The sequence below is a fragment of the Thamnophis sirtalis genome, unplaced genomic scaffold (genome assembly GCF_051295495.1).
Source record: "Thamnophis sirtalis isolate CommonGarterSnake01/CBP01778 unplaced genomic scaffold, rThaSir2_p1.2 scaffold_11, whole genome shotgun sequence".
Classification (NCBI taxonomy): Eukaryota; Metazoa; Chordata; class Lepidosauria; order Squamata; family Natricidae; genus Thamnophis; species Thamnophis sirtalis.
Window position 1 is genome coordinate 40,849,792 of NW_028261391.1, and position 14,464 is coordinate 40,864,255.

Sequence of the window (14,464 nt, forward strand, 5' to 3'; positions counted from 1 at the left end):
TGTGGCCTTACCAAGGCATTATAGAGTGGTATTAACACTTCACGTGATCTTGATTCTATCCCTCTATTTATGCAGCCTAGAACTGTGTTGGCTTTTTTGGCAGCTGCTGCACACTGCTGGCTCATATTTAAATGGTTGTCCACTAGGACTCTAAGAACAGTGGGAAGCACTTTTCAAATGTTGGTGAATGACAAACTATGTATTGGAAATCATCCTTCTCTACAATCAAATTGACTCTGTAATCCTTTGCACATTTATCTGAGACTGTGTATCTGTTTAAGTGTATTGCATATAAATTATTACCTGTCCTTTTGCAAAGCCACACAGAAGTCTCGAACAGTCATTGTTGATGCTAAGAGCAGATATAGCCCCATACTGTGCACCAACAGCAGTATTGCCCAGGCAAAGTCGAAGAGCCTGGTTAGGGTCTAAACAGAACATAAAATTTATTTAACAGGAAGGAAAGAATCACAAGATATGTAATCAATTGACATTTCAAACTTAGAAAATAATAAATCCACATCAATTTAATTGGCTTAGTTTAAAGACATGCTCAATTATTCAAATCACACTTTGTTGTTGCAAATTTGAATTCACCAGGAATAACAAGAAGTGCTGTTAAACACAAGGAGGGTGCTGGAAGAATACTGAGAAACTGAATAGCAGAGTCCCACTGATAATAGGGCTAAGCTCAGATTCTCCATCCAAGGCAATTGTATTAAAAAATGTTCATCACATAAATGTCTTGGTTGGTAGAGAGTATAAGAGTTCTGCTTCTGTCTAAACTGCATCTTGAAGAAAGGGAAGCAAGAGAGTCTGCCTTGTGAAAACAGAAGCTAATTTCATCAACAATAGGCCAGGTTAGAAACAGGCATACGAGCAGCATGTGAAGTCCTTCCTTCAATCTGTCTTTCACCCTTTGCTCTATTGGTCAAATAGGCTCCTAGGAGCAAAGTGATAAAGCAACCGTCAAAATTTTGACCATACCCTATAAGCTTTCACAATTTCTCTTTACTTTTCTGGCTTGCATAATCATAGTTTCTAGAGATGTGTAAACTGGGCATGAACTTTAAGGTGAAAGAAGCTTTTGTGGAAGATAAAAAGTGAGAGCAAATATTGTACATGGTTTGTAATAGTGGCTCTATATGTGTAGCTCGGGCGTAGGATGAAGGTGAAGGTTGGTCCTCTGAGCTTACAAACGTTCTGTTACCAGGCTAGGTAAACAGAAGAACACTGATACTGACATCCCCTAAACTTCACTGAAGACGTTATCTAGCCTGGTAACGTTAGGAAATCAACCCCCAAGCCTGGAGAACGAACCATCCCTCCCACCCCCATTATACTCTGTAAAGATGAAAGCTATCCATAAAAAGCTATAAAAAGAATATATAAATCAGTGAGAGAGAAAATAATCCTAGCCTTTTAATAGAGGCAGTAATTCAAACATTTTTGAAAAATCCATCTTTTGATATGAGATTAATTAACAGCTATAGGTCAGAAGCAAAACAGTAGATGATCATCTCTAGACAGTTTTGCATGAAATTGTTTTTAAATACATTTCAATTGAGCTTCAAAAGTAATTTTGGATGACAATTGCTCCAGTCATCCTGGGAGCCACTCAGTAGGGAGACAGATGGGGAAGAAGGTGGAGAGTAACTTGTTTTTCCTGGATCTGCTGCATATTTTTTTAAAATCATCAATTATAGTGCCCATCAGATATATTGTTCTAATGTCTAATCTCTTTCAATCTTAAAGTTAAAGTATCTTTCTAAACTTGCCATCAACCTAGAAACCATGTTAGAGGTATCCAACTTTATCAATGAAATTGCATGAACGATGAAGTATCATAAAAAGCTTTACTAATGCATTATTTATGTGCAACACTGTGGACTTTAGACTCAATAAAGATCAGGCATGCATATACAGGGCTTAATATTTAAATCTAAAATGACACCATCATCAGACAAAAATAAATCCACAGGAGAATACAAGCTGATTGAACAGGAGCACTGCAGGTGTGTTACCTTACAATCAGCTCCTGTAATTACTAACACCAAAATGTAATTAAAAGAATTGAGGGCAATTTACACTGTTAAAAGATAAAACACTTCAACCATCACAAATTAGATACACCACACACAAGTCTTACATGCTCACAATCATTACACAAGAGATACATTTTAGTCTCTACCTGCTTTATAAAGTATACATCAGAGCTTTTTTTAGGGTTATAAAGATATAAATTGCCAATATTGACATCTACATCATGGAAGATCTGTGGTAAGTTACAATTAAAAAGCTACAAATAACAAATTTATTTTTATTTATAATTCTAAATTCTCTACAAGAAGCTATTTCTTCAACTTTTGATTCCTTTTAATTTATCTCATTTTTTCTTGGTTTAAATTATTGTTCTGTAGTGATAAATTACAGCTGCAAAGTTGAGAAGGCAGGCAAAATCAGGAATTCTTACTCCTTCCGTTATGTTAAAAGTTTCAAGTTTATTAGAATTTATATGCCGCCCACTCCCGTAGGGACTCTGTAATAGCTGCTCCTGAAGCCACAGAAGCTTCTATAGAAAAATCTAAATGCATTTCTGGTCTATAAGAGAGCTACTGGGAAAGAAAGAAAATTCTGTAGAATTGCTTCCTACTTTAAAAGACCCTGCTTTTCAGATTTTGCCTTTTAGAACTGAATCTCAGCTGATGAAGACTGCAGTAGATCAAGTGAAACAGAAAGAAGAAAATATTTGATTCTCTGACTCAGAAAATGTTAAATGTCTTAGACTTTAGTCATCTAGTCTTATGAAAAAAACAATTATCCAATTTGCAGATTCTGATCAAAAACGCACTGCGGGTATTGAAATAATATTGAAAGGAAGTACATTCAGGATGAAATGAGTACTGTGTGCATAAATAATGGGACTCATCTGACTGCAGTTAATTTTTATTTTCTTTTTTGAATAGTTTGTCCCTGGATTCCAGGCGTGAAGAAAAGTTTTGATTCAGAGGCTGAAGAAACGTGGATTGGACAGGGACTGGGGTTTTTTTCTTAAAGAGGATACTTTTCATATACGTGAGAGGGTGATTGGCCACTATGAGTTTTTGTAATATATCCCTTCCAGGATATTTGTGGAAGACACAACACTAAAAGGTTTTTTTTTCCATTTATAGACTTTATATACTATGGCAGTGGTTCCCAAACTTGGCAACTTTAAGACTTGTGGACTTCAACTCCCAGAATTCTCCAGCCAGCAAACCTGCTTGGAGAATTCTAGGAGTTGAAGACCACAAGTCTTAAAGTTGCCAAGTTTGGGAACCACTGTACTACGGCATGATATGTTTTTAAAATATATTGCTAAATATTTACTAGTGGCTTTGATACAAACTTTAAATAATAATATTTGTGATTATTCTTTTCTATACTATCTGCTTTTATAAAAATGCAACTAACTTTGGGTATCAGATTACTTAGCCAATAAGTTAAAATACAGTTTAAAAACTATTACGATTTCAAATTTGAAGGCTGAAAGATAAGGCTGAGAAAAAAAGTATAGTTCGTTCCTTATTCTTATGAAAAAAATTACACTCTGGATGGCTCAGATGGAAAAGTCTAAGTAACCCCCCCTTTTTTTTAAAGCACACGGGCTATTAGAGGATGTAATATTTGAGATCATCTTATTGCCAATGAATGTTTTAAACCAGGTATTCCTAAAAGAAGTTGAAATGTTTAAAAATGCAGAATTCAGACAATGGTTAGAATAGCTTCACTACCAATTGCTGGAAGAAAAAAAATAGAAGTACACATATACTGTATCTATAACATCCCTTTATAGCCTGTTACAATATCCTTAATTTCAGAACATTACTGTATTGCTGCTTAACTAATGTAAGGCGTTCATGCAGATTACATGCAAAATGCATCATACTATACCTTTGCCTTCTCAGTCCATAAGGAAAAAGATTGAAAGAGAAATGCCAAAAATAATTATGGGGAAAAATAGACAGTAACCATATCCTGTTATTTCCAGTAAAATATCTCTGGACACTAACAGATCTGTTGAAATCAAGTTTCTCTGAGGCATGGAGACTTCAATGTATTTGTAGGATAACGAAAATAATGCACCCCAAACAAGACATCTTCAGAGTCACTAATGGAAGCAATGGCTCAAAACCACCTCTTATTTCAACATACACCTATTTTTAATCCTGGTTACCAAGAATTTTTTAATAAGGTATTACTTACATGTAGCATTTGCTATTAAACTCAAGATCCAGATACTAATTTATATATGTATGTATGTATGTATGTATGTATGTATGTATGTATATGTATATGTATATGTATATGTATATGTATATGTATATGTATATGTATATGTATATGTATATGTATATGTATATGTATATGTATATGTATATGTATATGTATATGTTGTGGCCCATCAGGAGCCATTGGAGCTGCCACCAAACTCCGACAGCGAGGGGCCCTATGAGTTGGCTCTGGAGGATGTGGAGGACCCTGGACAGGGTTCCAACTCTGAGCAGGGCGCAGAGAGGCTTGTTGGCCACCAGGAGGCGCCTGAGCCTTGGAGCAGCGGGGAGGAGACAAGGGAGTTGGTCCTGGATGCCCGGCAACGGAGGGCTAAAGAACAGTTATGCATTTACAGGAGATAATTGAACTCAGCTGGTGGTAATTAGGCTCCTCTCAAGACTATAAAAGGAATGACGTTCCACACGCTTGTTGCAGGAATCAACGTATTTACTAGAGCTGGAGAACTCTCGTGGCTAGCTTGGCAGGCTGGATTGCTGCCAAGGTTAGTCTGTGCTGGATTGCTGCCAAGGTCTAGTCTGTGTGTTAATAAATCTTTGAAGTATCTTTGTCTCGGCATGCTTTAGTGTAGGACGAGGGGGGTCAGAACATATATATATAGTCACAACCCCTGGTATGCCCCAATTATGGGAGGAAGCTAACTGCTTCCATTCTCTGTCCATCGGCTCGTCACAAGAGACCATCCAGACAGAAAGCCCAATATTTTACTGTTGCCTTTGTTACATTTGTGTAGTATTTATGCTGATAAATAAAGTCTCCCTTTATTTATTTATCAGCACAAATACTACATATATATATATACACATATGTATGTGTGTGTTTTATATATATATAAAATATATAAATACATACACATACACAGGTTCGATTCCCAGTAAGGGTGTGGCTAGCTGATGAGAGCTAAATAGCTTGAAATAGATCTATACTAGTCTCCCTTTATTTATTTATCAGCATAAATATAACAAATATATATATATATACACACACACACACACACACACACACACATACATACATATATATACACACACACACACACACACACATACACACATACAATTATATATACATATGTACACACACACACGTTCTGTTCCCATGACATGGTTACCCATAGTTAACTGTAGCATACTTCACTCATTTATCTCAATTGTCTGCAGTTGCATGATATACCACTCAATAAATTAACCTTAAAGACAGTGCAAACCATACTGAAGGCTAAAACAACGATTTTATCTGTGCTTCAGTGTGCTGTGTAAACAAAACCAGAGTAAGTTTCAAGTATTACCATAGCAGACACTCATACTTACCAAATATCAAAGCTAGACCATGGGATGTTCCTACGGCTATAAGACTCGATGCTGCCTAAACCAAGCAAAAACAATTAGATTGAGAAGCAATGTATACTTGATGTCGTTCAAAGAATTCATGAGAATTAAAAACCATCACTAGGAAGGAACTGATTCTAGAAGCAACAAATCTTGGGGCGGGGGAAGGAGGGTAAAAATTCAACATCAGCTAAATCAAAGATACTTTATATTAGGTATACCAAAATGAGAGCCAGTTCGATGTAGTGGTTAAGGTGGCGCTGTGGTTACAGTGCAGTACTGCAGGCTATTCTGCTGACTGCAATTTGGCAGTTCAAATTTCACTAGGCTCAAGGTTGACTCAGCCTTCCATCCTTCCGAGGTGGGTAAAATGGGGACCCAGATTGTTGCGGGCAACATGCTGACTCTGTAAACCGCTTAGAGAGGGCTGTAAAGCACTGTAAAGCGGTATATAAGTCTAAGTGCTATTGTTACTGTTATTAAGATATCAGGCTAGAAACTGGGAGACTCCGTTCCAGTCCTGTCTTATGCACAAAGCCAGTTTATTGACCTTGAGCCACTCACTTTCTCTCAGTTCTGAGGAGATGGCAATAGGAAACCACTTCTGAAAAACTTTGCCAAGAAAACTGCAGGAACTGATCCAAGCACTCTTCAAGAAATGATTAATTAAAAGAATAAATAAATAAATATCAAGCAGAAAGCATTCTAAAATTCTTTTCAAACTTACAATTGCAGTGGGTAAACCTGCATCCACTTTGGCCTACAACAATAACAAAAAAACAGAGAGTGAGAAGATTAGCAATTATTTTTGAAATGCAGAATACCTAAAATGATATAACTTTAGACTTACGGGATCCACTTTGTTTTTTTAATCTGAATCCCCAAATCTATCAGCTAGTCTGGAACAAATGATACATACCTAAAGAATCCAGAGGCTAGAAAAAAACCTGAACAAGTCTCTCACATTAAAATCATTCCTGGTTCCAGCCTTTATTTTAGCAACATAAAATAAGGACAATGTATTTGATGCAGTTGTCTAATTAGAAATTTAAAAAATCATTAACTATTGCAATATTAATCAACACACCCAAATAATTTTCTGGATTATTCATGGATTAGAGGATCATGAGGCTTATCATGGAAATAAAATATCCTCATATCAAGTAATTTATCAAAGGTTTACCAATTTGCCTTCTAAGTCTACTCTCTCTAACCATATAAGTGTTCATTTTTTTTTCTTTAGCCCTAAACCTGCAAGATAAACCATCTTCAATGGTTAAAGAAGGTTTTATAGATGTCAAAATATTGCTTTTGTCATGCAACTAGCAGGTGGAAAATGCTTAACCAGCCCCTTTTCTAAGAATCATGATCTAACCATAGCTATTCTAGACAAAGTAAATTACTGTCCTCCCAATTAAAATATGTTGCTTTTTTGAACTACACTATTCAGTTAATCCTCCTCTACAGTCCCATCAATTTCAGGAGGACAATAGAGTGTGCAGAAGAAATAACTTTATTTGAGCATAGATTTCCTAGAATGTTGTGTAACAATAAAACATCTCTGCTAAAATCTGTAGGAATAACTTCTGTTTTGGAAAGCATTCAAACAAAAAATAATGATGTAAATGAAACTGCCTTTTCTTTTTATTTTGTAAAGTTTGTTTGTTCCATTGATAGTAGCTCAATTTTGCCACAACAGTAAGACTATAAAATCCCAAGACTTGTAGTAAAAAGGAAATAATTTTACTCCAAATTAGTGTATTATTGATGTTCATTTGCCACAAAGAGCAAGCATAAAGAAAGAGACAAAAAGAACTTACTGCTGCAGATACTATTTGGGTAGAAATACCCTTCAAAAGTGACAGACGTATAACTGAGCCATGGATGGAGAAAGAATCACGGAGTTTCTTCTTTCTATATAAACAATAAAATCAGAACAGCATTTTATTTTATTTGCAAAATGAACCACTACTATAGTCTACAACAGTTTGACAGAGTCTATGTTTTTAAAAAAATAAATCACGCTGAAACAACAGAATCTCTGTAATACCTCTGAAATTACACCTACATAATCACAGTTACAAACATGAGGGTGAAAATATTCAGGCACTTCTATGTGTGTTTAAAACAGTGGTGGGTTCCTACCGTTTCGGACCACTTTGGCTGAACCAGTAGTGGTTTGGCGGCCTGGGTTGCTGGAATAGTCAGCGACCCAGGCCTGCCACGGCCCCAAACTGGTTCTTCGGACGGCACTATAGGCACCACCATCTTGTTTTTCAGTTCTGCACATGTGCAGAACAATTTTAATTGGACAGCAAATGGGTGCACAGTGCGCATCAAGTGTGTGCGGGCATCAAGCGCATGCGGGCATCAAGAGTGCACGGACAGCGCGCACATGAGCGAACCAGCAGTAGTGCCTGCTGGAACCCACCTCCGGTTTAAAAGAATAATTATGATGCAACAGTTGCTCATAATCTAATCTAGAATCCAAGTCAGTACTCATAATTTCCACAATTCTGATTCTCAAAGAATCTAACTGAATTAATCTGCCAACAGTTACCTTTTTAGGTGTGATTTATCTCCACTATCAGAGCTTGCTACTGAAGAAGTATCATATGAATGAGTATCAATGTTATCAATGTTCAGAAGAGAAGGATCCTCAAGAACAAATGGCTCTTCTTCATCATCAGTCTAAAAGAAATCATATATAATTTTGTTTAAATCTATATCCATACACCAGTACAGTTATAGTGTCATTTAAAATAGCATTGATTGTATCAGGTTTTGGAATGTTTGTATTTCCCGGGCACACATAAAGCACCTTGCTGAAGTTAAGGCAGGAAATACAAGACTTGCTGATGAAACAGTAAATTTTGGGAGGAAAAAAGACAGACCAAAAAACATAAATAAATGCAATCCTTATTAAATTAGTGTGCATCTTTTAAGGATCCTGTTTTCATTTACTAAAATAATTTGGTCATAGCATTCTAGGAAGTAAAAAAGCAGACATTTAAGAAGCATGCCTATCTGCTTTCTACTTTTGTAACAGAAAAAGGGAAATGGATACCACACTGGTCAACTTACTTCATTTAAAATACTTTCTAATGTTGGAGGAGTATCAACTTGAGGAATATCAAATTCTTTGTCATCAATCTAGATGAAGAAATGAAAAAAAATATCTTTAAACTTTACTGGGATGTAAGCTGTCGGCTTTTCATAACACAATGCATCATACTCCTAATACTATTCTCCTTCTAAAACTGACACTTTCCAAAGAAAGTTTTCAAAAATATGTGAATAAGAAATCTAAGCCAGGGAATGGTATAGGCAACTTCTGAATTTTACAGGCAGTCCTCGACTTACAACCAAAATTGATCCCAGAATTTGTTGCTAATTGAGATATTTGTTAATTGAGTTTCCCCCCATTTTATAATCTTCCTTGCCACAATTGTTAAGTTAATCGCTACAGCTGTTAAGTTAGTAACACCATTGTTAGATTAATCTGGCTTTCCCTTTGACTTTATCAGAAGGTCACAAAAGATGAGTACATAACCCCAGGACACTGCAGTTATCATAAACAGGAGTCAGTTGCCAAATGTCTTAATTTTGACCATGTGACCTTACGGAGGCCACAATGATTGTAAATATGAAAAACTATCATGTCATTTTTTTTCAGTCCCTTTGTAAGTCACTAAACGAAAGGTTGTAAATTGAGGACTAGCTGTATTTATGCAGCACTCTGAAGCCCTGTTCTCTCGCCTTTTTAGAAATAGGTTCATACATCATTCAAACCCATTTTGCTACTTGCTTTGGACATGTCTTGTGTGAATGAATTATGGTTCAAGATATTCTCTGGGAGAGCCATCTGATGCAGCGGTTAAGGTACCAGGCTAGATATTGGGAGACCATGAATTCTATTCCTGCCTTAGGCATGGAGTTAGCTTGGTGACTTTGGCCCAGTCACTCTTTTTCAGTCCTAGGAACAAAGCAATGGGAAACCGCTTCCAGAAAACAGTAGGGAAGAGTCCAGGCCATTGCCAGCAGTCAACAGTGTGGAAGACAGTAAAAAAAAAGTTTTACAAAAGAAAGAAAGAAAGAAAGAAAAGAAAGGAAAATCATATCTGAAAGGAGGACAATTTAGGCAACAAACTATGCTTAAACAAACCAGGGTGTAGCATGTCATATGAACACAGACTTAATATTTTTTCAAAAAATTCTCAGGTTATGAACCAAGACTATTCTTCACATATATGGCTATTTACAGCTGCTTTATACTCTATGAAACACACATGAGCAGTATATATATGCAATATCACATTTCAAAGAGCCATGGCAGGACAGCTCAGTTACATGCATAGCATTCTCTCTGTGTGTACATATGTCTGTACCTGTGTTTCTATGTGTGTTTGTGTATTTATGGTTTGATGCTTCAAGAACCAGCAACGTTAAAAAGCAATAACAAAAACGTGAAAGGAGCTACTCAAAAATTATTCTGATTATTATGAACACTTATGAACCAAGCATATTACAAATTGTAATATGAAAGCCAACAACAGAACAGATACCCCCGCTCTCATCCAAAAAACCTGTCAAAAATGCAGAGTGGTCTTTGAATAAGATCTGTTCTGCAAATAGTAATAGATAGCTACAACTTACCAGCTCACTCTTTGATTCTAACTCTTTGCTCAATTCAGTAATAGATAATTTGGGAGAAGGGGCTTCTTGTTGACTGGATTCATCCATCATAGAGAAACAGCCTTGATCTGGATCAAGGCTTTGAGTCCCAGTTTTGAAAGCTTCTTCCATCTTTCCTATTTCCAGCAATATTAATCAGCCAGTTGATAGAAAGTTTAAAGTGTTTCTGCCCAACAATCTTTAATTGACATAGTCTGCAATTAACAATATAGAAAAAAAATGATCATTTATAGCACCTCTAATTAATATAAGAGAAAAGGTCAGTACTTCTACAAAATGCAAACTGTAGAATAGTAATAGTAAAGTCCACACATATTATTATGAATCAGATGTACAGTAATATCTAGAAATCAGCTGTGGCACTATACCCAGAGCAGTGGTTTCAGATGAAATACCAGTGGGCCTGGGCAAAAGTGGATGCTTCATTCATTCTTTCAACTTTTATATCACCAAATCTTATAAGATTTTTAGTAATTAGAAATGTAGCATATAAAATACGTAAACAATAAAATATCCATGATAAGCAAAATAACAATAAAACATCCACAGTAAAAATAAAGCTAAAAAGTATAAGAAAATCTTTATTCATTGATGCCTTCAAACCCAAATGGCATCTGAGTAATCAACCAGTCAACAGGAAAGAACACTGTTTTGAGCTTCCTCCACAGTGAAATTGAAGTGGGACCTAATCTGCCTACAACAAAAGCAATTTAAAGAACAGGTCATTAACAAAAGTAATGAGTCCAGGAGGACTAAGTCACAAACTTGTTTCTTGAAGAATAGTACTTCCCCATCAAGAAAACAGAGTCTTTAAAAGAATTTAGAAAATGGCTTTGGGAAAAATATGAAATCCATTTACGGGAGACAAAAGGTATAATTAAAGAAAAGAGTTACAGTGAGAGAAAGGTAATTCAAAATAATCCCATCTTGATTTTGTTTGGTGATAGATGGGAGAAAGAGAAGCTTTCAAGGACCTTTCACTATATCCTATAAAAAAAAGATCACTTTCCTAAAATCCTTGCGATGTCCATTTCTTGATCTGGCCTAACTTGAAGGACTGACAGAGATCTTAACAGAAACCAGGGACACCAGCACAACATCAAGAGCATCTCCAGCATAGTCCGAGGTAGAACTATAACATTGGATAACATCGATGTAGTAATATTACGCCCTGAACTGATGGTCTCTACCAATGTAATTGAATACCAGGAGAAAGAGAAGCTAACCCTGAGACACAACACAAGAGAACACTACTTCCATCCACAGCTGATTAAAACCCTGTTTTATTCCAAAGGAATTGAACAACTACATAATAGTCCAATGCCCAAAATCTAAGGGACTGGTTTGGACAAAACGCAACAGCATTTTTTTTTTGTGTGGCTGTTGATACAAATAGGATTGTCAACATGATTGCCAATGTCCAATGAAGGATATGACACAAGAAGAATGCCCAAAACTCAACAAAAAAGAGGTTTACACTCCATAATTCATTCCACTTTGATACAGAACTATTAATGACTACTCTTTGAGCACTATTGCAAACCTACTACCTACTACCATCGGGTTTAAATTTCAACAGATTACAAATTAGAATGTCATAGATACATTAAATATCCTGTTGAAATCAATATATCCTATATCTACAGCATCTGCACAATCTATATAGGAAGCTGCCTCATTAAAAAAAAAAAGTAAGGATAATCTTCCCAAGTACTGATATCATACTGACAGATCTGTAGTTCCCCAAATCCTTCTTTTATCTCCTTTCTAAAGATGCAAAAATGCCTCCCTCCCATCAATTCGCCTGACACTTCTTCCCTTCTCTAGGATTTCTCAAAGATACTTCATAAAGGTTCAGCCAGAGCACTAGCAGGTTTTTCAGTACGTCAGGATAACTACTCTATACTTTATCGTTTTCCATTCAATCTTGCCAGATTTTCAGAGGCTGACAGTTTACAAGTGCCTGCAGTTTCCTTGGCAAGATTCTGTTTTCCGGAAGCGATTGGCTATTGCCTCCTTCCGATGCTTAAGAGATTTAAACAGGCTCAAGTGAATGGATCTTTCTTCACCGTGTTTTGCTAACGCATCAGATTTTACAGAAGCGTTTCATTGCAGAGCATAAGGGGTCGGCAAGAGGCCGTCCAACCTCATCGCCCGCCGAGTGCAGGAATCCACGATCACAGCACCGACCAGCTTGAAGCATCGAAGACAAGGAAGGATGAAAAGGCTGCAAGGAAAGGGAGAATACACGCCGTACACAACGAAGAGCGGCACCGACCGTGGCACTTCCAGCCGCTTTCAGGGAAGCTCCGCTGCTTTACGTGGAAGGCTCGGTGGGTGCCCCGGCTACCGACAGACAGCTACTGCTCTCGGGAGAAAGCCTCGGGGTTCCCTCCAGCCAAAACTCCCTGCCGCGGCAGCGAGCCGTCCGGCTCCCGGTCCTTTAACACGCAGAGAAGAAAGCGGGCTCACCAAACCACTTTCCCAGGAAACCCTTTTTGACACTGGGTTGCTGTAGTAGTGGCTGCCACACCCCCGGCCCCTTTCCAGGCTTCACTTCCGCCCGAAGTCGAAGAAACTGTTTCCCCGGCGCTTTCTTAACGCGTCCGCCCTGACTCATATCAACCGAGCCTTGTTTCTATAGCACCCTCTTCTGGCAGCAACGAAAGATGCACGTGCTTGCGTGAAATTTACCGTCGTCAATCCAGGCATTTTGAAAGACTGTTTATGCAGTGCAGTAGTACGCTACCTAAAGATGCAATAGAAGGAGCACATCTTGGGCTACAAAGCCTAGTCTTGTCTCCCTGAGTGATAACGTAAAACCATTTCATGATGCCATCCTGTACTTAAAATTGCCTCAAAATATATTCCATTGCTTTCAATGGATTTCAATTTCAGTTATTTCTCAGAATGGGAATGGACTGAAACAATGCCATGATTAACATATTGGCACATTTTAAATTTATATACATCTACATAAACATAAATCACTATTTATGCAAATATTTATAACATTCAATAAGCAATGAAACTTTTTAAAATATTCTTCCTTTTCCTTGTATTCTATTCAATTGTCTTTTTCAGTATATATACTGCTTTACGAATCCTTGGTATGAATACAAAATGGTATCATTTATATATGGCTACTTGTTTTTTAGATTTCACACTGCTATCACTTGAGGATCTTTTTCTTAAGCAATTCGCTCCTGTTTCATATGTTTTATTTTATGATTCAGAACTTCACCAACCCACCATAATATTTTCTTTTGTACTTGCTTTGGGAATTAATCCACATTCACCCAATCATTCTTGGTTATTCTTGATCTCAATTCTTGTTTTCTCACACACACACTACTTAAATACCCCATTCCACTCTATCCTCCTTTTATGTTTCTCCTGGCATACCCATATCCATAATTAGGATCTTCTACTGCTATAAAGGCATATGGAAACTATATTTAATTAAAGCTCTGTATAAGAGCAATGTCATCTTGTAGCTTTTATACTAGGCATTCTGGAGACCAGTAACTCACTGTAATCTGCTGGCTTTGGAATGCTTTTGATATAATATAGCATAATATATAACATAATACAACAATAAATGACAAATGTTGAAAAGAAAAACATGTGCATTTGCACTTGTTTATTGTTTATTTATTGTTATTGTATTATATAACAATATAATAAAAAATCACATACAGGTAGTAGTTGATTAAAAACCATTTGTTTAGTGACCATTGAAGTTATAACAGCACTGAAAAAAGTGACTTATGTCTGGTTTTCGCACTTATGACTGTTGCAGCGTCTCCCTGGTCATGTGATCAAAATTTGGGGTCTTGGCAACTGGCCTATATTTATGACAGTTGCCCTGTTTCAGGATCATGGGATCACCATTTTTTTAATCTTCCCGCCAATTTCTGAGAAGCAAAGTCAATGGTCTTCTGGAATGCCAGCAATGATTCTCTTAACAACTGTGACAAAAAAGTTCATAAAATGGGACAAAACTCACTTAACAACTGCTTTGCTTAGCAACAGAAATATTTAGATCAGTTGTTGTCATAAGTCAAGAACTACTTATACAACAAAACCAAACTATTTTATATTTTTAA

At 36.7% G+C, this 14,464-nt stretch overlaps 1 protein-coding gene across 3 annotated transcripts in view; it reads right to left on the reverse strand.

Moving 5' to 3' along the window:
* The window catches only part of VPS8 (VPS8 subunit of CORVET complex), a 110,496-nt gene extending 97,566 nt beyond the window's left edge, over positions 1-12,930 (reverse strand). Inside the window, exons 1-8 of one of the 3 annotated variants that reach the window (XM_087725595.1) lie at positions 12,828-12,930; positions 10,317-10,549; positions 8,745-8,813; positions 8,221-8,351; positions 7,481-7,574; positions 6,388-6,420; positions 5,643-5,697; positions 304-428 (exon numbers count right to left, since the gene is read on the reverse strand). In XM_087725595.1, the coding sequence (XP_087581721.1) occupies positions 304-428; positions 5,643-5,697; positions 6,388-6,420; positions 7,481-7,574; positions 8,221-8,351; positions 8,745-8,813; positions 10,317-10,466 (657 nt within the window). In that variant the 5' untranslated portion in view covers positions 10,467-10,549; positions 12,828-12,930. Of the gene's footprint in view, positions 1-303; positions 429-5,642; positions 5,698-6,387; positions 6,421-7,480; positions 7,575-8,220; positions 8,352-8,744; positions 8,814-10,316; positions 10,550-12,612 lie in introns of all 3 variants that reach the window. The other 2 variants (XM_087725593.1, XM_087725594.1) reach the window with 2 other exon arrangements.
* Positions 12,931-14,464: the final 1,534 nt, after the last annotated feature.